Source organism: Labrus mixtus, chromosome 21 (assembly GCF_963584025.1).
Source record: "Labrus mixtus chromosome 21, fLabMix1.1, whole genome shotgun sequence".
NCBI classification, from domain to species: Eukaryota; Metazoa; Chordata; class Actinopteri; order Labriformes; family Labridae; genus Labrus; species Labrus mixtus.
Window position 1 is genome coordinate 19,125,032 of NC_083632.1, and position 25,585 is coordinate 19,150,616.

Below are 25,585 nucleotides of genomic sequence, written 5' to 3' on the forward strand. Positions count from 1 at the left end.
AAGTAGAAGGTTTGCTGGGTGTGACAAGTACTCATAAGTGTTTAAATTATACTCGAGGTGTCGGCTAATCACTGTGGTGAAGACGTTTTTTGGCTCAGTGGCGACAGCTGCTTAGCCAGAGGAGTTGATATAGTTTACTGTACAGGTCTTTTCCTTTTGGGGCAGAAAAAGTTTTATAATCTTCAAACACCTGTTGAAGAAGTCAGATTTTATATCCTAACCTTTAGCTGGCAACACACTAGATAATATTTTAAATCTTGGTATTTTAAATCTTAATGAGGACAATTTCAAGCAATTTTTAACTTTGTAATCCTCCAAATGCACTCGATGATTCAGCCAGGCCATCAGACCACACATCTGCCGTATATAGTCAGGTTTCACAGAGACGATTCCACAGGCATGAGATCTCACAGAAACTTGCTTGATCAAACATGACTTCCAAAAAAAAAAAAAAAGATATAGTGGACGAGCGGTATTGTCGGCTGGCTGTCGAGGCGTACGTTCTGTTTTACAGTGAACATTTTTAAAACTAGAAAAACAGTATGGGGGGAAATCCTAAAGTACCTAAGAAGAGACAGTATGGGCTTATACTCTCTGCAGAGCGAGCTGGAGGTGAGTTGTGAGTCTTCTTGCTTTCATTGGCTACTGCGGGTATTTGGAGGCAGTCCAATCTTCAAATATCAAAATGTTTGAAATTTACAGGAAGCTCCGACTGGATGAGAAACAATAAAATAAAAACACCACACACTTGAGGATTATCTGGACAAATGATCGGTTGCAACAAGACTAGAACTGGGGGGGAGGGGGGGTCGTCAGGGTCCCCTCGGTTTTCTGACCTTCCCTACTAACAGCTCAGTCACTCCTTTGCCTCCCTTCATATATTCCTGACCTTGTCCTTTGTTAAGCTGTTAGTTCATCCTTTCTGGTTTGCTTTGCTACTGTCTCGGTATTTGTTTTTTATTTTGAGTTTTTTTTTTATCTAAATCCTTAATCTGCCTGCCTGCCTATCTGTTTCCCCATCTGCCAATAATTTCCACTAATCTTTCAAGTCTCTTGGTTCAGTTTAGGCAATTCCACTAACAGGTTATGGTGAGGGTTTCAAAATGTATCTCCTGATATCAGGTCAAATATGAACCCTGTCTCCAATATCAAATCCTCCTGGTCATCCTCTTTAAGAGGGTTTGTGGTTTTAATACTTTAAAGCCACTTTCAGGGGCCCAGATCCTAAGAGAGATTTTGGAAATCAAACTTTGGCTAGTGAGAAGAGTCAAGCCCACATGCATCAATCATTTTAAGTTTCTGCTTCTTAGAACCGTTAGACACATATGTCTGTGTAACAGCACTGATCTTAACCCCTTTAACATCAACTTATCTGAAACCATTTACAAAAAAAAGTTACATCTCCAAAAGAACAAACACCAAAGCGACATTTAGTTGTCCTTACCCAATTAAAACCAATTAGACAAGCCCACGCTGAGTGAAAGCTGAGGTTGAAAGCTCCCTGGGTGGAGACAGATGTTATCTGGCTCTGTCAATGAAGCATCACAACCTTTAAACACAACAGTGTTTTTACTGAAGAGAACCCCAGTCCCAGCAGAGTCCTTTATCTCTGATGTAAGACACGGTGTTGTCAAAGAGCTCCTTGTGATCCCCTCAAGGCCAGTAGGCGGTATTTTAATAGCCGTCTGACCCGTGGTGGCTCTACCCTGCTGCCATCAATCACACACAGGGAAACTATTGTGCAGCATTTGAAGCACAGAAAGCAGAGGACGTCTTTAGATTCAGATTCAGATTCAGTTTTTTTTATTGTAAAAGGGGAAATTTGCGTTGCAACAGGAGCACACAGAAGACGAGAAACACAAGGACAACATCACCATAAAAACATGGACCAAAAGAAATTTTTAAAAAATCAGACAACACAGCAAAATATAAAACCAAATAAAAACAGTGCAATAAAATCAGTCAAGAGCTCATACCAGAATGGAAATTCAAGTTATTAAAGTGCAAAGTGGAGGTGTGCAAATGTGCAATTCAAGTGCAAAAAGAGCAACAAATACCTCTTTAAGGAAAGTTCTTCTTCTTCTTCTTCTTCTTCTTCTTCTTCTTCTTCTTCTTCTTCTTCTTCAGTCAGATAGCTACATCTGTTTGAATGTTGCTCTCCTGCAGGCAGATAGCTCCACCTGACAGACACAATTTTCACTGCTAATACCATTTACATCTTTATTTTGGGGAAAAGAACAATGGGGGAAATAGGCCTGTACTGTATTTTATAAAAATGATATGAAACTATTTTGATTAGTCTTTTATTTTTTAAACTTTTTCTTGCTGCTTGTAATTTTTTACGGATTTTATTCTCCATGACCTTACCAAAATAATGAATAATAACTTTGACTGCTTGATGATCTGTTTTAAAATTCAATTTTTCAAAATAAAATGAAGGCAAATTTGCAAATTTGGCAAAAAAAATATTTTATTTATTTGTATTTTCTTAATTAAAGTATGCAGCTTAAACCCCCCTTTTGATCCCACATTGTCTGACCTCTTCAAGTCCCCCTGTCTCTCAGTGGAGTGGATTGGTTCGTGACGGTTTGCTCTGAACTTTGCAAAACTTTGTAAGCAGTTGACCGAAAAGGCTGCGTGTCTCTCGTTGGTTGTGCGCTCCGAGGCGTCATCATCTGTCATCCAGCAGCAGAGTTTCATGCATGCGTCCTCCTCTGGTCTCCTCCCATTGTGGAAACAGCTGTAGACCATGAACCGTGGAGCGCGGGTCTGACGCGGATTACCTGGATACTACTTGTAAGCGTGGGTGGGCATCCATAAGCGAGAAACTGAAGGCAGCGCTGCTTTGCTTATTTTTGTGGAAAAAATAATTTATCCACGTTTGTTTCTTAATGGATTCACTACAAAGAACCCCAACCATGGCGAGTGGACTTTTTCACACTCTGCATCTGTTACTGATTCTTGAGTCGAGCTGGGGGAAAGTGTCTGAGGATCTCGGAGAAGCTGTGCGTCAAGGTGCGGACTCCCCTCTTTCCGTGGAGCAGCGCGTCTTTACGCACGAAAACGCACACCGGGACATGGTCTCCATCAACATGTTCAAAGTGTACGAGAAGTACACGAAAGAGCCGCAGAGCCAGAGGGACGGGAACACCGTGAGAAGTTTTAAAGCAGTCCCAAGTGAGTGAACAATGTGACGATTTATCCAGTCCCAAAAAAAGAAATAATGAGACCTGCTAACTGCTGGATGGTTTCACAATATGTTATAATCACTTTCTGTTGAAAAAAATCGCGAGTATTTTGTCACAAAAATTGAACTAAAAAAAAAAAGACCACTCAATCATGATCATTTGTTCTGTAGACACATTTCACTACTTCAGGTGTAAACTTAAACAGAAACCGTGTTGGGTTTGTTACCAGAAGTTACTTTAAAATTGTTAAATTACACTCATTAACTCCAATTATTTTTCCTATGATAGGACATGCACGTTTTATTTATTTATGTTTACACTTTTTTGAAACCAAGATTCATTTCCGTTTTTATAAATGTAATATTCATCTTCCACTTCTGTTTTTACCTACTGCACGTTTTATCACAGATCTTCCATATTGGGTCCATAACTAGAGAAAAGAATAGAAAGTTCACATTTTATTTAAAAAAAAAAATGTAAGTTCATTCACATTTTAATATCGTTGCAAATATCCTGATCTTGATTGTTTCATTAGTGGAAAACATCCTGAACGCAGGTGTTTTGTCAATCACCCTGCAGCCCTCACTTCCCTTCAGGGTTAACATCTTCAACTCTCTGCTCGGCCATGATTTAGTGATTAAGTGCCGAACCCTGTTAGTTACCCGGTAGCCGAGACAGCCTAGGTGTTAGACAAGAGCCTATTATCACACTCAGACACTGGCCGCACAGAGGAAAGCCTCAGAGGAGCTCTTTCTGCTATAAGCACTTCCATATGTGTGCGACAGACCTGCTGGACCGATCCAGTGTTTGTCTTTCAGGCTGTGGAGCTGGAAGTGTGGGAGACGAGGAGGTTCAACTTCACGAGTACAGTGATCCAGGATGAGGCTTTTTGGTTATGCGTGAGGCAGGAACATAAGCGTGGCACACTTAATGTTTTCCATGCTGCTGCTGCGTATATTTATCAGATGTGTTGAGCAACATTTTGCGGAACATAAATAAGGTGTGATTATTCACGTCAGTTATTCTGCCAGAATGAAACCATAAAGATAAAGGGAAGAAGAGAGGGGAACACTTTACTTAAAGTTAGTGTGTATTTCAGTGAGAGATCCTCCTTCAGGTCATCTGTTCAAAAAAACTTCTGTGACATAGTTGAACCATCACTGTCCATTTTAAAATGAATAGAAAAAAAAGAAGCGCATGAAAGAGTGTATGAAACACTCTGTGCTTCTCAGGAGAACTTTGTTTTTTTCATGTCTCATTTTAACTTTAGATTTCTTTTCAATCGCCGCAGAAGTCTCTCACGGCAAAGATGTGTTCCAGTTCAACCTGTCCTCCATCCAAGAATCGGAGCTCATCCTATCCGCCTCCTTCCATTACCTCTACAAGCGACCGCGCCATCACCAGCGACCATGGCGATTCAGAAGACCTCGCCACCCGTCCAGCGGCCTCCAGCATCCCTCCTCCCCGACGCTCCTCTTCCATGGGTCATCCCTCAACTCTGCTTTTGCAACACCACTGGGAAACATAACTTTGGCTCCTTTCAAAAAGGGCTCCTGGCAAAGCAGGGATATAACAGTGCTGGTGAAACATGCCAGGGAAAACAAAGAGCTTGTGGTCACGGTGGAGTTTGATTTGGGGCTTGGTGCGGCTCGGGTGCAGCAGAAAGAGCGCCTCTCTCCAGCCAACCTGCCGTACATTTTGATATACGCCGATGATCGAGCCATAGATGAACCGAACAGCGTGGCCATGTCCCTGCAGCGGTATGGCTCTTTACCTGTAGGGGAAGACGCACCCACCTCAGCCTCAGCCTCAGCCTCAAGGACACGTAGGGAGCTTCACCTCCAGATCCAAACCAACGACATCCCAGAAGTGCAGTTCAACTCCCTGAAGAACCACGAGCTGTGGCAGAACACATATTTCCCTGCCAAAGCCAAAGCAGCAGACAAATCGGTCAGGAGGCCGGGTCAGGACAGCGGCAAGGGCCTGAGTAAGCCCCAGGTGCTGAGCTTCGATGAGAGGACGATGAAAAAGGCCCGGAGGAGACAGTGGAGCGAGCCCAGGGTGTGCGCCAGGAGGTACCTCAGGGTGGACTTCGCTGACATCGGCTGGAGCGAGTGGGTTTTGGCACCAAAGTCGTTTGATGCCTTCTACTGCGCGGGGACCTGTGGATTCCCCATTCCTAAGGTAGGCCACATACACCTGTATCATTTTGAATGTATAAAACAGGAAATAACACAGAGCATGCTCGTGCAGCATCTGTGAAATTAACTGTCTTACATTAGGACCTATATTAGGAAAAACAACTGAAGATACAGTTGCATGTTCTGTAATATGTCTGGCTTTTTTTTTTTCATTTTACTACAATTTAAACATTTTTTTTTATGTCTTTCATTGTAAAATTAGACTAAATGAAGGTTTTGTTCTGTGTATCATGGATTAAAAACTAAGAAATCAGGGCCACATAACCATTAAAAGTGATTATCTGTTGCGTATTTAAAGCTCCTGTGAGGATCTTTTGTTTTTTGTTGATTGTGGCGCCCTCTGTGGACAAAGTGGTATCACCGATCTTTTTATTGATCCTATCTTGTATACGCACACGTAGGTCATTTATTCTGACAAAATATCTCCTGCTGCTTTCCTTAAACAGACAAACATACCACTTAATGTGAGTGTCTGCTGTGGAAAATGTTTTTAGCATGTCTCATCTGGCACCTACCCCATGGCAGCAGTTACAGGCATTAAAAATTAAAGTGTATTCTTTTGTTTCATTCTTCATACTGATACGCTCGTTTGCTAATAGTGTTAATTTCAGTCAGTTTAAGAACCAGTTGAAAACTCCTCATAGGGGGCTTTAAAGTCCAAGGCAAGGCATTCAAGAACGAGTATTTCAGTCTAGTTTTAAACCTTTTGGTCACTTTTTTTATTTTGAGTAAATTTAAATCAGTACTTTTAAAGCTCTGTTGACATTTTGCCTTGATTTTGTCAGTTGTAATAATAAGACCTTTAAGATTTAATCCTTTTCACTTCCCCTCATTACCGCAGGTGGTTCGTCCTTCCAATCACGCCACTATCCAGAGCATCGTCAGAGCCGTGGGAATCGTCCCCGGTGTCCCTGAACCGTGCTGCGTCCCGGAGAAGATGAGCCCGCTCAGCGTTCTCTTCCTCGATCCGCACAGGAACAAGGTGCTAAAGGTTTACCCGGGCATGTCTGTGGACACCTGTTCGTGTCGATAAGGATGTAGATGGGTGAACATTTCATCAAAGGAGATTAAAAGATTACGAGGAGGACGTGTATATTTAGACTCAACACATGAGGACAGCATTTCCAAGAGGACAGACGGGATGCGGAGAGCTGAGGATGAACTAATCTGATGGAATGGACTCAGTTTGAGTCTCGGTTTGAGAACTCTTTGCTGGATCTTGGAATATTTTTTGCATGTTCGGACATTGACTCAGTTTTTTCTTACTTATTCTTATAGATGTATTCTTGTCCAAACGGTGCTTCTTTGTGTATTTTCCTTCCCTAAAAGCATTTATAAGAAGTGCACTTAATACTATCCTGTGTATGTAATGGTTGTAAATGTGTGCTGTGTAGATTAACTGAACATTAAGGACAAAAGTCTTCAGCTTTGTAGATTACTCAAGAACATTTCTTCGATCCTTTTTGCAGCACATTTTCACTTTTATACAGTGTTTTTACCCTTTTTTAACGTGTCAGACGTTTATATTTGATTTTCTGGTCTCTCTTTTTTTTGATAAGCTCAACTTCTGGGTTGGACAGTTTCTGAAACAGTGTGACCTCAGGAGCCTCTTGTCTTTGCCCATTCCTTGAGGATTAACCTGCAGACTCGTGAACTTTACGTGGACTCACAGACTCTGGAGGAACACAGAGGATCTATGGCAGCACATTTACATCCTAAACCCTTGCCATGTAAACACTGTAGCTACTAATGCAAACTAAACACTACTTATTCATAAGTGATGTTTTAATAGGTGTCATAATATGAGCACCCCCCTTATTTTAGCGGGGTGTTGGTAATGCATGAGAGGTTTTATCTCCTTTGAATTAAGTTTCAGTTACCATTTGTTTATATCTTGTACATAATGAGTGTATCGTCTGAGATTTCATGTAGCACAGCATGGCTTGTTTTTACTTCATTATGAAAACAGTGCTTTGCTGCCCCCTGCTGTGCATTTTTGGGAAAGTTGAAAGGGACATTTTGAAGGAGACCAGTTCTAATACTCCCTGTATAAACTATTCTGTTATCAAGGTGGACATGTACAGTTTGTAATAATAATAATAGATTGACATATCTATTATACATATATATCCAATCTTATTACTGAATGCTTCAAAGTGGACTTGAAAAGGTATGTGATGTGTATTTTAACAGATTATAGAATAAGCCTGGTAAGGAAATAAAACAAATTGTACATATCTTAAGAGATTCTTTTGGATTTAATAAAAATAGATTCTTTGAGAAATTCAGACATATTATATATGAAATATATAAGGGACACTGAATAGACTAAATGGACTTGAGCTTATATATATTTCTTTTCTAGTCTTCTGACTAATCAAATCGCTTTTACACCGCAGGTCACACCTACACATTCACTCACTGATGGCAGAGGCTGCTGTGTACATTTTCCATCAGAGGTATACTAATCACGTTCATACACATTTATACGCCGCCAACGAAGCATTGGGAGCAACTTGGGGTTCAGTGTCTTGCCCAAGGACACACAGCACAAGCACTGGAGATGGGGATCGAACCCCCGACCTTCCGGTTGAGAGAGACGCCGACTCTACCAACTGAGCAGAAAGAAGAACAATCCTATACTATTTAACCTTCAAAATGATCAAACATTTCACTAACATATGGATTAATGTGCCATTCTTATTTAAAGTTTGTTGGATTTTTATGAAATTTAAAATAAGGCAGTAGATGTTTAAAACTTGACCCAGGGACAGATGACTTCAAGCTAAAAGTTACACATAGACCTAAATGTCTACTTCATATATAATAAGAATAATGACCCAAAAACGTTTTCCTTTTGGACTTCAGGCAACAATAAAGGCTGCAGATGATGAATCACCTGTGAGGTGTATTTTGTTATGGAGATTTCTGTGTCTTTAAAACTTTGCATAGGCTATTTCTGAACAAATCTTTCGATCACTGGGTAGATTGTGATTGGCTGAAGAGGAATCCATGGTCGGTATGGTTCGTCTCCAGGTGCATCATTTATATCAAATCATCATTTGAACACAAACAAAACCTCAAAGTGACACGGAAAGTCTTTCAGCTACGATTTCTTCAAAATTCACGCTTCAACTGCGGATTTTAATCACCTTGAGAAGGAATACTCCCTAAATCACATCAAGATCCAAACAATCAACTTCCGGGATGGAAAAGGTAAGATTTGAACTATTTGACGATCTTACTATTAGGCTAATGCAAACTGTCAGAATCAGACTGTACCGGATCAATTCATCTATTAAAACAAGACCAAAAACTGCTCTTAATTACTGAATAGAATTTTATTAATGCAAAGTTACATCTAAATGTAGTTTTTTTAAATAATCAGTAAGTAAATATAATATAGGCCTATTTTCACGAAAGTTCATACTCTTCTGATAAGTGCCATTATACTGTAAGCCACATGTCAGTAAATGCCAAAATAGTATTTTGTGTTCATGTAAATGTAGGTCTTCATTATTACTTCTGGGGGCATGTGTAGCTCTAAGTTATAAGACCAAAAGACACATGAAGGTCTAACCATGATCCACGCTTTGTTACCCGTCTTTAAATCCTATTGTTGGTTGCCTCTCTTTAATTTGCTTGCAAATATTTAATGTAGGCTAGTTAAACAGCATATTGCCTTATCACAGGATAATAAGAAGGCGTAAATACGGTTCCTTCTTGGCCTATCTCCGATGGTTGCCAGATGAGGACGAAATCTGTCCTGCAGGTTTTATTACTCCTGGATTATTAGCCTACTATAACAGCACACCTGCTAATAGTAGAACTATTGGTCAGGACCGTCACATCTCGTCTGATGCTGTTGTCGTGTCAGGATATTTAATGAACTGAAAATAAAGGGGCTGTGCCAAGTGCGTAAAATGCGCACAGCACCTCTCTCGATTAGCAAACGCGCATACTAATAGGCTATCCCTCCACTTAAAAGAAATACAAGTACGTATATGATGTTATCAAACAGAACCTTATTGTTGACAGTAGGTCCAATCATAAGTTGTGTTTTTGCATTTTGTTTTGTTTGGATTTGTGTGCTTGAATTACTTTTGCGCTCTTTGTAGCCTAATGTTGACTGATTAAAGCATAGACTGTAAATAATAGCCTGTGATATTTACAGTCATTCCATGGTGCATCATTTATATCAAATCATCAAATCATCAACACAAAAAAAAACATCGGTCTGTGTGGTCTGGCACCAGGGTGGAGAGATTCGTCTCCATGACAACCGTTGCCGCGTAGCCTACACATTAACTTCTACTGAGATTTAAACTCGTCCAGCTGTCTATGCTACGCTATGTTGATAATACTTTAAAGAACAGTCACCACCTGCAATGAAATAAGGTACTTCAATTATAGTTTTAAGTTGTTTTCAAAGTAAAAGTGTTGAGTTTGGTAGCATAGCTACTAACACTTTTAGCTGTATGAAGCGATAATCGGGAGCGACAGCATGCTAATGTTATGAAATAGCTTATTTAGCTGTTTCCCTAGTTATTTGACTGTAGCACTCGGTTTAGTGTTGTAAAGTTGACTTGCCTAAAAGTATTTGGGTTATTTGTGGGTGAATCTTAGAGCTACATTAGATGACAGTATCAGAAGGAAATACAGATAGCCTTTATACAGCCGTTTATTTTATTTATTATTATTTATTTGTTAGGGACAGTGCATATTAATGAACAGCTGTAACAATTACAGCTGTGAAAATGCCAGATTTCCATCTGTTGTCCCTAGGCAGGTAACAGAGAAAGACAAATTACAAATACAAATACAAAGGCACAAGTGACACAAGACAATAATAGAGGTTAAAGGTTAAAGGTGGTCACAGACTTGGTTTTCCTTTATCCACTGTTTGAGGTGTGTTTTGAAGGTTGCATATGTTTGTGAGTCTCTTATTGTGAGTGGGAGAATATTCCAATATTTAGTTCCTTTGACTGACAGAACAGTTTGTCCGAATGTAGTGCGTCTGTATGGGACCTCACAGTCTCCTCGGGCTGTGGCCCTGGTGCCGTTAGACTTTTTCAAACGGAAGGGCAGACACTATGCACATTTCTAACACAATATTTAGAATTTCAATACTTTGTACTCAAATCCATAACACTACTTAATACTCAAATACAGAGGTTTATAGTTGAAAAAAGTGGTTTTAGGGTTTAGTTACTCTTTAATTCATGCCTACATTGTGTAACTACCTAAAGTTGATTGAGGAATTATTACGTATCGATCGTGTTCTACTTCCAGATGATGGAGAGGAAAAACTTCCCTGGTTTCGGTGTTCTGGTGCCTCATCCTCCGAGCAAACCTGCGCAGCCCAAACCTCCAGCCCTGAGTTACAGACAAAAACTTCCTCCAATCAGAAATTCCTCTGCGACTGAACAGAAGGGCCTCTACTCAGGTGACATCAGTACAATCCATGTTCAGGTAAAAGAACACAAGCAATTGCTTTTGAAACTTCAAATTCTGACGTTTTATAAGTAATTTAATTCACTGCCGCTATATGCTATCGGTTATAGGCTAACTGTTTATTTATTAGTCTAATAGTGTTGGACCTGAGATCCGGAAGAGGTCACAGCCCCAACCCATCCTGAAGTTCAGGAATCACAAAACAACACACTGTGAGATTGAGCACAAAAGGCCTCATTTAACTGATAGTCAATTGATTTTTAATAAAACACATTTCTGTGTAAAAACTTGATCTTTTGCACTGTTTTCCTCACTTTTTTTTCTGACTTCTTCTGGAATGAAGATACATCCAAGGTTCAGCTGCCCTACCAAACAACTCCTGGGCAGATCCCCCGCAAGTTAAAGATAGAGAGGTATGTACTGTTTGTGTTTAACATGTATTATAGAAGAGGGCATTTATTTTAGTGGTGTTTGAGCTTTCCATTTTAAACATGTGATGTGGTGTACATACAGGGCAGATTAAGTGGTGTAATGTTAATGTTACTATGAGACTCTATCATGCATTAACTTAGCCTACTTATTTAGTATGGTTAGCTGATAAAGTGTTGTCTGTGAATTTGTTTATTTGTGAATGTTTAACTTAAAGTGCTTTTTATTGTTTGCATAGATGCCGAAGGGAGTACTTGAAGTTGGACTTGGAACAGCTTCTGGAAGAAAAAGGCATATGTTCCAGTCACCTCATGATCAGCGACGAGCCTGTGACTACACCAGACCATTCTGTGCCACCTTACCTCCCACTAGAGGTCAGTCTGTAACTGCTGCAACCCGTCTGAGCCATTACATTCTGGAGCACATCTCTCATCTTTCCTACATCCTTCACTTAGATCTTTGACAATGAGGAGTATGACTGCCGGACTCCAGAAGACTGGCTGGCCTGCAATGCTGATGGAAAAACTGTTCATGGAAAAGCCCTGCTGCCTACAGAGAACAACATTCCTTCTGGTAAGATTTCCTCAGTAAGGTTTCCTACATTTTTTTTTTTAACACTGATGATCAGAATTCTGTTCTCTGAGTTTTACTTTCATATCTCTCATTAAGATGATCCAGAAAGCTCCCTGCTGGAGTACAGCTGGCATTTAGTTGAAGTTCTTGAATTCAGTAAGGAGAAATGCCAGTATCTTGTACAGAAGGTTCACCAAAACACTAAGCCGACAGGTAAAAAAAAACATTTTTTTTGTCTTTATTACAATATTTCTTTTCTTTTTTTGTCTTCTAAACACTTTGATTATTTTTTTTACCATGTATTCATGCTTTCAATCTCACTCGGTTGCTTAGAGGTAAACACACTGCAAACAGACACTGGGCACTGGGTACCCAGGATTAGAGTGTTATTCATTGCTGAGGACCCACGTGTATTTGTCGAACGGATCCAGTTTGCCCTGCGTTTGAGAGATAACGTAGAGGCTCTGATTTTCTATCACTTGACTGTGGACTGCATGCCCATCTGGAGTGGAACACCATCTCTTGATACTGTCAGTCTACAGCGTATCAAAACTTATACCCTTTCAACTCCTGGGCTCAGGCAAAAAATGTGAGTATAAGTGTTTAAGTGCTTCTGCAGTCATTCTCTCCTTATTCAGTTTAATATCAGTCCATCTGAGTTGAAATGTAAACCAACTACTTGGTTGAATAATTGAGATATCATGTGTGCAGTGTGGAAAAGTGTTTAGGGGACCTGGAGATGGAGGTCAAGCTAGATTATGACCGAACAATGAATCGCATGATCTTTGACAAAGTTGTTCAGAGCCAATCAGAGGATTTTTCACACATCAACTTGCCAGAGAAGGAGTCTGAACCCAAGTCTGTACCCCAAAGTGGTAAGGCTGTTAGTCTTGAATCCATTACTTTGAGTTAATATTAAACAAATGAATTACCACCAAATACAATTGTTAACATTGTTTTGTATTTTTCTTTGCACAGGTTGCGTTCCAGTACCTTACTTTGACAATAAGAGAAAACAAGCTGCTTTTGTCTTCCATTCCCTGCTAACAAAGCCCGAGGTGATCTGTGTGTTATCTATAACATGGCTGGAGTGCCACAAAGTAGCAACCATGAAACTGTTCAATGTCACTTCAGACAAACCTCTGCAACTCGACGAGTTTGAAGTCATGCAGTTTCACGTACACACTCAGGTATTTTGGTAAAGGGGATCTTTTATATATATCATACTGGGATAAATACAACTGATCTTTAGAAGCAGTGGATCTATTTCTCCCTCTGCAGATAAACTTGTTTCTAAGAGAAACATGGATAACCACGCTGAGCAACAGCATCTGTTCCAAGCTTGGGGTCCTGGGCAGGGGCTCTTATAACGTCAACGAGTCCTGCTGGGACATGTACAAGTTTTCCAAGATGCCCAGACTGATGGCTGTGGTGCGCCTCTACATGCAGGACTCCCTGCGCTTCCTTGTGCAGGATTCATTGGCCAGCCTGACTCAGCTGCTTTTAGATGCCTGCCACAATGTGCTGACATGTCCTCAGGAACTGGTCTGGGGAAGCAACCTTATCACAAGCCCCTACAAGTAAGATAGTATGCACATCAATGAATAAAATGACAGCACATTTGCAATCAGATAAACAGCTAAGCACACCTTTGCACTCCTCTTCCATTGTATTTCATGAGTATACCTTTGAGCCTGTTTTATATTTTGTATGCTCTGCAATTGTAATGAGTGTTTGATGTGAGTAAGACATAACAAGTTACTTTCAGAATACTCAGTTTTGTGTTGGTAATTATAAATCATTCCCAAAAACAAGGCCAAAGAAGAACCCTCTGTTCCTGGTGGACTTGGTACTTGATCAGACTGGGGTCCATTACAGCCCTCCTCTGGAAGGTTTTGAGCCATCCATCATTAACCTTTTTGATAAGGGTATTTTGGTCACAAAAAATGTACCACAGCTTGAAAAGGTAAACTAAAATCTGCAATCACACGAGATACAGATAGTTGAATTAAAGATGTGAATATGAGGATATGAAACTTGTTAACTGGGAGCTCCTTATCGATTTATGATAACAATCACATACAGAATATGCTCAAAGTGGCGATGATGTTGAGGATTCAATTTGACCTCTCTTGTCCATGACAGTTTGTGATGAAAAATTTGTTATTCGGTGATGATCTGTTGCTTGACTCGGTGAGTTTACGGGAATCAGAAGTAACTGAGCTAAGAGAGAAGGTCCGCAGTGTCGTGAAACAAGCAGCCATTCCGCTCAGGGCTTACGCTGCTGAATATGAGAAACACTTGGCGCTACACAACCTGGACATAGAAACTCATCTCAAGTAAGTCTGTTTATATTACTTTGGTCATTTCTCCTACAAGTGCATAGAGGTAGTCATTCTGGTTTATGTTCTACTCTGCTAGTTTTCCTCTATTAGTCCTCTATTAGTCCTCATTTCGTCTTCTCTTCCAGATTGAATACAAATGCAGAAATGACATCCCAAATAGTGAAGAGAGAGGTGGAACAGCATCTAAAAGACCAGGAATTAATCGAATACTCCCTGCCAGCCTCGATTGTCATCGGCCCATTTGTAGTCCATGTCGAAGCTGTGCGTAAGGCTCTCGCAAACAAAAAAAAGTCTTTGGCCAATGCTATGTTGGAACAGCTTGCTCACAAGTTACGCAAGCAGGTTGATGATGTAAGTTATTTATTTAAAAAAGTTTATAATGTAGGGGATTTATGTTCAGTAAATGTAAACAAAACACATCACTTAACTTCATCTTGAAAGTGACCCTCACCTGCTTATTAGCTTGCATGAAGTTTGTATCTTGTCTGTGTGTGTACAGGTGTGTGAAGAGTATAATGTAATTAGTAGAAAGCTGCATGAGAAGCCCAACAGCATTGAGGAACTGACTGAAAAGAGGGACTGGATGAAGCAAATCCCTGAACAGCTCAAGATTTACAAGGTAAAGAAAACTGTCTATTCCAGTTCTGTTAAATCTGAATAATTTATTTTCAAACAAATCTGCTTAATTTTTAATTAAAATGTTCAACAGGAACTCATTGACAAGACCCTGACAGATTATGATCTACTTGAAGAACTTTTCTATAGTCTTTCAAATGACGATTTCAACAAAAAGTAAGTGTTACTTCTTCAGGATAATTTAAAAACAAATCTGGTTAGTGTCATTTGGGATTAAGAGCGATTTGTTTGGTTGATAGTGAGTAGAGGGACGTGGAGAGTTATCAATGTGATGCTTAAGTACTTTATCTGTGCAGATGGTCAGCTATTGGATGGCCACAAAGGATTATCAGCCAGATGGAAGTAGCAGGGATTCAAAATGTGGAGGATGAGGAGCTCTTCCGTAAAATCCAGCTGGTTGACCAGAACAACTTTGAGGAGCATCTGGATTCTCTACAGGTGAGCTGTAATATCTACCCTCGTGTCAACAATTTAAAAATTCACATGCTCAGACCTTGGTTTAATTTGTATTGAAATTTAAAATTATTTCTAATTCCTCACCTAAAGATGATATAATTTGTTCCTAAATTTGTTCCTACCGAATTTCCCCCTAGGATTAATAAAGTATTTCTGATTCTTATTCTGATTCTGAAATCACTACAACTTTGTTTATAGAGGTTGGTTGCTGGGTTTACGGGCCACTCGGACATTGATCATGCCCATGAGGTGGCCAATAAGATGAGGCGTACAAGCAAGCAACTTAAGGAGTGCCAGACAATGGTTCAGACCTACAACACCAGAGAACGTTTGTTTGGTAGTCCTGTCACCAATGTGAGTAAAAGAGAAACCAAAGTTATCTTTAGATAAATATTGTCATTCCAATGAAATGGGAACTGATGTACTTTTGTCGTGCCTTTCCTTTACAAATGTGTATTACAGTATGATCGTCTGCAAAAGTTGGTAAAGGACTTCCAGCCTTTTAAAGACCTTTGGACAACCACGTCTGATTGGCTGCGTTGGTATGAGAGCTGGCTCAATGACCCACTGTCCTCCATCGACCCTGAGCAGCTTGAGCGCAATGTTTCAGATGCACACAGGACCATGCACAAATGTATTAAACAATTCAAGGACATTCCTGGTACGTCACACTTCCATCAAAAATCACACTTAAGTCCTCCAAGCGGGCGGCCCAGGATCGAATCTGACCTGTGGCTCCTCTCTTTTTCTAGCCCAAAAATAAACCTTTAAAAAAAAAGAAAAAAAAGTGAAGTACAACAATTTGTTTGTTTGATGTGTGTTTTACCTTTTCCACTTTCTTGTGTTACCCCACAATAGACAGCCAGTTGGTGGCAACTGTGATCCGCAGCAAGATTGAGGACTTCCGTCCTTATATTCCTCTGATTCAGGGCTTGAGGCACCATGGAATGAGAAACCGCCACTGGGACATGCTTTCAGAACGGATTCAGATGAAAGTCAAGCCCAAAGCTAACCTGACTTTCTCACGTTGCCTGGCGCTTGGCCTACAGAACCATGTGGATGACATAGCACATGTTGCTGAGGTGGCAGGAAAAGAGTACACCATCGAACAGGTACTTTTGAGCAGCACATTAAGGGCAGTGTTTTATTCATTGTTAAGATGTGTATTGTAAAAGATGTCTGATCAATTCATTGTGAAGTTGGATCTGAAAAGATTGAATAGGATTCTGTTAACACACTATAATCTCCTTTGTGAACAAAATATTGGAAGTAGTTATGCATGTCAACACAGTCGGAGCAGTTCAGGGGGAGTTACACCAATGCTTGCTAATGAGCAAGCTTTTTCAAATGAATACAACCCAACTCACTTTTCTTTTGATCAATAAGTCATTGTGGGAATGTCAACTTTAAATTAACGGGCTGCTTTTTTTCCAAACCTGGCTCGTAGGCCCTGGAAAAGATGGAGCAAGAGTGGGCGAATGTATTCTTTGATGTGTTGCCTTACAAGGAGACAGGCACCTACATCTTAAAGAGCCCAGATGAAGTTTCCCAGTTGCTGGATGACCACATAGTCATGACCCAGAGCATGTCCTTCTCTCCCTTCAAAAAGACCTTTGAAGCCCACATCAACACCTGGGAGAGCAAGCTCAGAATAACTCAAGTACTCACAGACTCACTTCAAGTTTAGTTGTCTTGTATTATTAAAATGCTGTGTCTTATGCTGTGCTACTGCCTTCGTCTGGTGCTTGTAGGATGTGCTGGAGGAGTGGCTTACATGCCAGCGTTCCTGGCTCTACTTGGAGCCAATTTTCAGCTCTGATGATATCAACCAGCAGCTGCCCGTTGAAGGAAAAAGATACCAGCAAATGGAACAAACTTGGAGGAGAACAATGAAAAGTGCCTTTAAAAATCCAAAGGTCAGATTCTCCTAAAGACGCCTTAGATAGGAGGATGCTTAATCAAAATGTTTTAAAAAATTTTTACTCTAGAGCTAAAGAATGAAACTGTTGATTTCCTTGTGAAAACCTTTAGATGAATGTTTCTGGATTTTTCTGCAGGTGATAGAAATTTGTCCAGATGCTCACCTATTAGACAAACTGAAATACTGCAACACGTTGTTAGAACAGGTACAGAAGGGTCTGAGTGAGTACTTGGAGACTAAAAGAAGTTCCTTTCCCAGGTAGGCATCACCACAACTACTATGAAAGTGCTCTGACCTTGATTCCACTTACCATTACTTAAAGAGTTTATACATTTATGTCACTTTTTCATATTATATTGCCATCTCATCATCAACACTAATCAGCAAAATAAATATGCTTTAAATTCTTATAAAATGGGAAGCTATGACACAAAGAAACAAACAATAATGGTTACTTCAAGCGAGAATTGGTTAAATGATGAAACACTATTGATTATACAGACTTAGTGAATATTTGTTTGTAGGTTTTACTTCCTATCGGATGATGAGCTCCTCGAGATTCTGTCCCAGACCAAAGATCCTAATGCTGTGCAGCCACACTTACGCAAATGCTTTGAGAACATTGCAAGGGTTTGTTCTGGCTGGTTCTGCCTTTACTTTATTCTGATTTTCTTTTAGATATTACTTAAAATGCAACACGCATGCTGCCTGTGATAAAGTCTTCTGTCGGTTTTCAGCTTAAATTCCAGTCAGATCTACAGATCACTCACATGTACTCAGGAGAAGGGGAGGAAGTGAAGCTGTTCCTGCCTGTGTGGCCGACTGGAAATGTGGAGGACTGGCTTAGGGATGTTGAGAAATCTATGAAGGCCACATTGAGGGATAATATTGACCGCTCTCTCAAAGTCTATCCTGAGGTCTGAAACCCTCCTCTTGTATAACATTCATTTTTGTGCAATTTCAAGCTGAGGAATATTTAATATGTGGAGTTTATGTTTGATCTGTGCTTTCTCTCTTGACCCTTCAGCAACCTCGTACAGAGTGGGTCTTATCATGGCCTGGCCAAGTAGTCATTGCTGGCTGTCAGGTCTTCTGGACCACTGAGGTGTCTGAGGCCTTGGAGCAGGGAGACATGGCCAGCCGTCTTTATCCACAACTACAGACACAGGTATAAACAATTTCTGTTTTACTTTACTAACATTTACACCAAACATCATGCACATGGCATCATGCTGACATTCTTAACATTTTCACATCTGTTTCTGAAGCTGGGGGACTTGGTGCAGCTAGTGAGAGGAGGTCTGTCAAAGATGCAGCGATCTGTGCTCTCTGCACTTATTGTCATAGAAGTGCATGCTAAGGATGTTGCAGCCAAGCTAGTGGAGCAGGAGGTCTCAAGCGTCAATGATTTTGAGTGGATCAGCCAACTCAGGTTATCTTTTGATGTTTTTGGCCTGTCTTTTTTTGGCTTTTAGTTGTATCACTCCTTTCACACCTTTTTGCAATTCTGTGGGCGCAGAATAAGTTGGATACTGCTCTTTTCGTAGATATTACTGGGCAAAAGATGACCTTTACATCTGTGCAGTAAATGCAGAGTTTTTGTATGGATACGAGTACCTTGGTAACTCTGGACGTCTGGTCATCACCCAGCTCACTGACAGGTAGTTGTTTAGTCTTAGTTATCTACTCAGCTTTAGCTCAATGCCACACAGCATTTTAAATACACCATTTCCTGCATCCTTCAGGTGCTACTTGACCCTAACAGGAGCTCTACACCTGAAATTTGGAGGGGCTCCTGCAGGCCCAGCAGGTACAGGAAAAACAGAAACGACTAAAGACCTGGGAAAGGCTCTGGCTATCCAGACCGTTGTTTTCAACTGCTCTGATCAGCTGGACTTCATTGCAATGGGCAAGTTTCTCAAAGGACTGGCAACGTGAGTTAATAAAGTGGGAAAAATGTATCAGTACCAAGTTGCTTGAGTTTTTTTGCTGTTCAATAATACAAATCTTCTTTTAATCATATTTATGCTTTTTGTTTTAGCTCAGGGGCCTGGGCTTGCTTTGATGAGTTTAATCGTATTGATGTGGAAGTGCTGTCTGTGGTGGCACAGCAGATCACCACCATACAAAAGGCCCAGCAGCAAAGGGTGAGATGCTGTTTAACTAAGAATTCACACTCTGGGACTGACTGCACTTATTAACAGAAAACTATAGTTATACATGTACTCTCTGTATTTACAGGGAGAATGTTTTCCATCTGACAATTGTACTTGTGCATAATGTTAAGTTGAATAATGGTCAGGTCAGCTTATGGAGGAAGCATAAAGACTTTTTTATGCAACACTATAGAAGCATACTTCTATAGTGATGCTTAATAAAACAGAACTATGACAATGCAAGTAGAAAGTTTAACATCATGTTGTGTTTTAGTATTGTAGGACTACAGAATAATGTAAAATGAACCTAATATACAACTCTTACAAGAATTGCATTTTAATTGCATATATGCAAGTGATTTTAATTTTTTGTGCAAAAGGAAGTTTCAAATGTTTACAATTTTTTTTTACAAGTGTTTACAATTTTTTGTAAACCTTTGTAACTTCGCTTGGTACAAAAAATGTAAATCAGCCATAGGGCCATAAAGAGTCAGTAATCTGTTACTAAATCAGTGTGTTTGTGATGTGTCTTTAGGCAGAACGATTTATGTTTGAAGGGTCAGAGATCCCTCTTGTTCCTTCTTGCGCTGTGTTCATCACTATGAATCCTGGATATGCTGGGCGCACTGAACTTCCTGACAATCTCAAGGTTTGAAAATGCTATCTGAAATTGAATAACTGTTTATCCCTGAGGGCGAACAGATGAGGTTTACAATACAGGAGTTTCTATTTTCTACAGGCCCTGTTTCGCCCTGTGGCCATGATGGTCCCTAACTACGCTATGATTGCTGAGATCTCTTTGTACTCATTTGGCTTCAGTGATGCCAAAGTCCTCTCCAAGAAGATCACCACCACATTCAAACTCTCCTCTGAACAGCTGAGCTCTCAGGTACTGTATGGGTTCAGAGGATGTCAGAAATGGGACTTGTTTAAACTCAATGTACTTTATGTACACCAAGAAAATGTGCTATGGGTCCAATGAAGTGAGTATACACGAAACAGAAAGCAAATTAAACTCACATATTGTAAAATCTTGTAAATTGATACAGACCTCTGACTTTTTTCACCTTGTACAACTTTAGACTTAAAAAAAATCTGGCCTACAGCGCATAGTTATATAGATATTGGTAAAAGATGAAGTGAGTATGTACATAAGATAACAAACCTTTAAAAATGTTGTGTATTTTCTTGTTTTAATAAAGGATCATTATGATTTTGGAATGAGAGCTGTAAAGACTGTGATCTCAGCTGCTGGCAATCTGAAGAGAGAGAATCCTGACATGAATGAGGTTAGAAATGTGAAAGTGTAAGAAATACTGACCCAAATTGTAAGTTTGTATCTAAACTCTACCTGTCCTATGATTGCTTATGTGTCTGCAATCTTGCTGTCTCCCAGGAGTTGATCTGCCTGCGGGCAATACAAGATGTCAATGTGCCTAAGTTCTTACAGGATGACCTGAAGCTCTTCAACGGTATCGTGTCCGATCTTTTCCCAAAGACTAAGCAGGAACCGATCAACTATGGCACACTCGAAGAATCCATGCGTAACGTCTGCATCAAGAAAAACCTCAAAGATGTGGATGGTAAGTGATTTTGGGTACAGAAAATATATTTTGATGCACCTGTTTTCTCATGAAGAAGAGGTCACAGTATTTTGTTGATTGTAGGATATATCAGTAAATGTATTCAGCTGTATGAGACCACAGTGGTGAGGCATGGACTGATGTTGGTGGGGCCCTCTGGATCAGGGAAAACCAAGGTGAGTCTTTGACTTTTCCCAAAAGAAAACAATGACATTACTTTTTCAGTGTATAGTTCTTCATGTACGTTTAATGTTACATTTGTTAGTGTTACGAGATACTAGGTGCTGCAGTAACAGCTCTGAAGGGCCAGCCCTCTGTGAGTGGAGGCATGTATGAATCTGTTCAGATGTATGTCCTCAATCCCAAGTCTATCACAATGGGACAGCTCTATGGAGAGTATGACTTGCTCACACACGAGTGGTAAGAACTACAAATAGCAAACTACAGTCCAAAGACAAAAACTCTGAGACTGACTTAACACTCACTTTGCTTCTTTGTCCATCCCTATAGGACCGATGGTATCCTCTCATCTCTTATCCGTGGAGGTGCATCATCCATGGACGAAGAGAAAAAGTGGTACATGTTTGATGGGCCAGTGGATGCTGTATGGATTGAGAACATGAACACAGTGCTGGATGACAACAAAAAACTGTGCCTCAGCTCAGGAGAAATCATTAAACTGACAGATGTAAGGTTAAGCTTTTGCATTCTTTGTTTATTTCTCTTGTGCTGATTCTGTCAAATGTATACCCAGGCATTCTGTGTCCTTACTTCTGTAGGTGATGACCATGATGTTTGAAGTACAAGACTTGGCAGTTGCATCTCCAGCCACAGTGTCTCGCTGTGGTATGGTCTACCTGGAGCCAAGTATTTTGGGCCTTGTCCCTTTCACAGAGTGCTGGCTGAGGCGGATCCCTGAAGCCATGAAACCTTTCACAGAGCAGCTGAATTCCCTGTTTGCCAGGTTCCTGCAGGTCAGAGGGGAGACTAGCAGGATATTTAAATATGTTTTTAACATGTTTTTAACAAGTTTATTATGATAGGTAAAAAAGGCAATGACAGCAACTTTCATCTTGTGTAGATTTTGGTGAGCCCTGTGTTCAAAGTGGTTTGATTTTTCTCTGTTGATTTTGTCCACTAAATGTAGTGTAGTTTCTGAAAAAAGTCATCCTTGTCACTCACTGTGAATGTTTTTCTGTGATTACAAACACTAGAAATGACTCTATACTAATACTCATACTTGTTGCTGGTTGTTATATATATATATATAATACTGTTGTTTGCTTTTGAAGCTCATAAAGAGGCATCATTATTATTTCCGGTCTTTTTATAACTACTTAAATACTCCTCACTGGGGGTCTAATGATTGTTATACTTTTGTCTTTTTTACACAGGACTCCATCAAATGTGTCCGAACATCAGTAAAGGAGGTCATTACATCTTTGGACAGCAACCTGACATGTAGTCTTCTTAAACTAATGGACTGCTTCTTCAATCCCTTCAAAGTTAAAGAGGTTTGTAATCATAATTATGTTACAATCACCCATTATTGAATATACAGTATATGGATTTCTGTACAAATATTCTTCTTTACTTCTTTAAAACTAAAGGTTTGATGTGTCTTATTTGTTATTGAAATACCCATCCTGTGCTGAACTATTTTTTTTAAATACAGACGCTGCTCTGTTATTGAAAATAATTTAGTGTTTTCTTGCCTCTACTCTGTTTCAGTACATGTTGTTCATGCTCTGATATTTCTTCAACATATCACTGTAATTTAACAAACTTCCCACATTAAGAACAATATGCAGCGAGCTATTGAAATCACCCTGGAGTTGAGGAAAGACCTGTTGCTTATGTGAGTATCTGTGATCCCCTCTTTAACACCTTATTGTTCTGTAGGGAGAAAAGCCTCCTCCAAAAAAGAAATTGGACCGCCTCAAGGAGCTGATCGAACCCTGGTTCTTCTTCTCTCTAGTGTGGAGTGTAGGAGCGACAGGAGATGGAGCTAGCTGTAGGCGCTTCAGTGCCTGGCTCAAAAACAAGATGGCAGAAGAAGAGGTCAGTCTCAGGTCATATCAGCATTAGTGCTTTAACATCCAAATACCTTATTAATTTTAATTTCTAGCCACCTGTAAAAAAAGGGAAACGTCTCTATCCACCTTTTACAGATTGATTTATCATAACGAAGGAATATATGTTTTTTTTTAACACAATGTGTTTGTCCTTTAGATTCAGCTTTGTTTTCCAGAGGAGGAACTGGTGTATGACTACAGGCTTGATGATGCAGGGATAAGTAATTTTGAGGATGACGATGAAGATGAGGACCGTAAAGTAAGTCGATGATGCATACAGGTGTTTCACGAAACTAACACCATAGGATGTATAGTTTCTTTTATATGTTTTCCTGTACTGTAGGTCCAGTGGGCAAGCTGGATGAAATCTGCAAAGAGTGTTGTTATCACCCCGAACACAAGCTATGCTGACATCATCGTTCCCACTGCTGACACTGTGAGAATGGCTTTCCTCATGGATATGCTTTTGGCCAATAAGAAACCTGTGAGTACTGTGATAACACACATTGGTCTACAAACAATTTTGTTTAAAATTAATATTGAATACTTACATAAATATTGAAATTATTTATTTCCCTTGAAAAGTCACCATAAAACCAGACTGGTTGAAGTTCTTGGCTTTCATTTCATTTGGCTTTCAATAAACGTACTGCTGGACATAGCCTGAAGTATGCCCTTTGGACAAAAATTTAGAATTACGAATTCCAGAAAGACTTCACAGACCATTACATTACTTTTACAATTCAATGTGTGTGTGTTCCAGGTGCTCTGTATTGGGCCCACAGGCACAGGAAAGACCCTGACCATGTCTGACAAGCTGCTGAAAAACATGCCTGCTGAATACATCACACACTTCCTCATGTTCTCTGCCCGCTCCTCAGCCAACCAGACTCAGGATTACATTGACAGTAAACTAGATAAAAGGTGGGCTTTTACTGCTAGACTTTGTCTAGCCCACTACACATCATCTACATTACAATAATATACTTGTGACCAACCATTTCAATCCTTTATGTGTCTGTTTGTCAGGCGGAAAGGTATGTTTGGACCTCCACTAGGGAAGTACTTTATCTTCTTCATCGATGACCTAAACATGCCAATGTTGGAGACCTATGGTGCTCAACCTCCTATTGAACTGCTGAGGCAGTGGATGGACCACAGAGGCTGGTATGACAGGAAACAGATAGGTTGGTATTTAGCATCTTATTTATCTACCGGTATGTGTGGCTCTAGAGTGCATCTTTATGCCTAAAAACATATTCCTCATTACTATTAGAGATAGATCCGGATTTTGGTTTTCATTCCTGAATGTGAAACATCTCATTAACCCCCACAGGGACTTTCAAACACATAGTGGACATCAATTTTGCCTGTGCAATGGGACCCCCAGGGGGAGGCAGGAACCCCATCACCCAGCGCTTTACACGCCACTTCAACTTCCTGTCCTTCACTGAAATGGAGGATGCCAGCAAGAAAAGGATTTTTTCCACCATTTTGGGCAGTTGGATGGGTCAGTTATGGCTGCTAGTCTGTTTGGATTTACATGCAGGACAGGTGTTGCAGGGTAGAAAGTATTGTCATTAGCCTGTGAAAAAGAAACCAACAACAGCTTTTAACTGAATCTTTGCTCTTTTTCCAGATGGAAATATGAGTAAAAAGGAGCCAGGAAGTAAGTCAGGGACACAGAGATAACAAACAGACAGAAATTAATGTATGAGAAAATGCAGTTTGATAATAAGAATAAGTTGGTATAGCAAGTAAGTAAGTAAGTAAAGTTTATTTTTATAGCACCTTTCAAGAACAGACGTCACAAAGTGCTTCACAATAAAGAATTGAACAGAGAAAATACAAAGAGACAGTCACATAAAATCTAATACAGACAGTTCAAACTAAGGCAAGTATGAACAGATGAGTCTTTAGCTGCTTTGTATAGCACACATGGTATAAAACAAAAAAAAACATTAAAATAATTGTAAATAAAAGTATTTTTATTGCTGGAGCATACGTTCTGTTCTCTGATGTAACTGTTTCAATTTTCCACATGTTAGTAGATTTTTTAGTTCTCTCCTATTTGCTGCTGCTTTCACCAGGACCTGTGCCAGCAATCCAGCCGCTGAATGAGTCCCTGGTAGACGCTACTATCAGAGTCTACGCTACCATTACATCTCAGCTCCTCCCAACACCGGCCAAATCCCATTACACCTTCAACCTCAGAGACCTGTCCAAAGTCTTCCAGGGCATCCTGATGGCTGAGGCTGGAATGATGGAGGTTGTCTTATCCCACAGACTCAAATTCATATGACACAATCAGATGACTTTTATGATATAGATTATTTAAATTTACTTTCAGGTTTAGCCTCTTGATCAATAGGTACAAACAATCTGAGCCAACTACAACTACAAGTGAAGCAACTACTAAAAGCATTGATATTGTACGGCTTATGTCACCTAGAGGATACATGCAACTGATCTTATTGGAACCCTAGAAATATGATGTATGAGGAAGTGTGGACTAAAGGGAAATGTTGGAAGAATTGAAAGGGTTCATCTTTATATTTCAATTGTAAA

At 40.0% G+C, this 25,585-nt stretch overlaps 1 protein-coding gene and 1 pseudogene across 1 annotated transcript; both read left to right on the plus strand.

Annotated features, from left to right (window-relative positions):
- Nucleotides 1-2,699: 2,699 nt before the first annotated feature.
- On the plus strand, nucleotides 2,700-7,673 carry LOC132955692 (growth/differentiation factor 10-like). Its single transcript, XM_061028644.1, has 3 exons — nucleotides 2,700-3,177; nucleotides 4,480-5,372; nucleotides 6,231-7,673. Exons 1-3 carry the CDS (start codon nucleotides 2,892-2,894, stop codon nucleotides 6,420-6,422), a joined length of 1,371 nt encoding a protein of 456 aa, XP_060884627.1. The 5' UTR covers nucleotides 2,700-2,891; the 3' UTR covers nucleotides 6,423-7,673.
- Nucleotides 7,674-10,684: 3,011 nt separating this feature from the next.
- Nucleotides 10,685-25,585, plus strand: part of LOC132955928 (dynein axonemal heavy chain 1-like) — a 29,033-nt pseudogene continuing 14,132 nt past the window's right edge.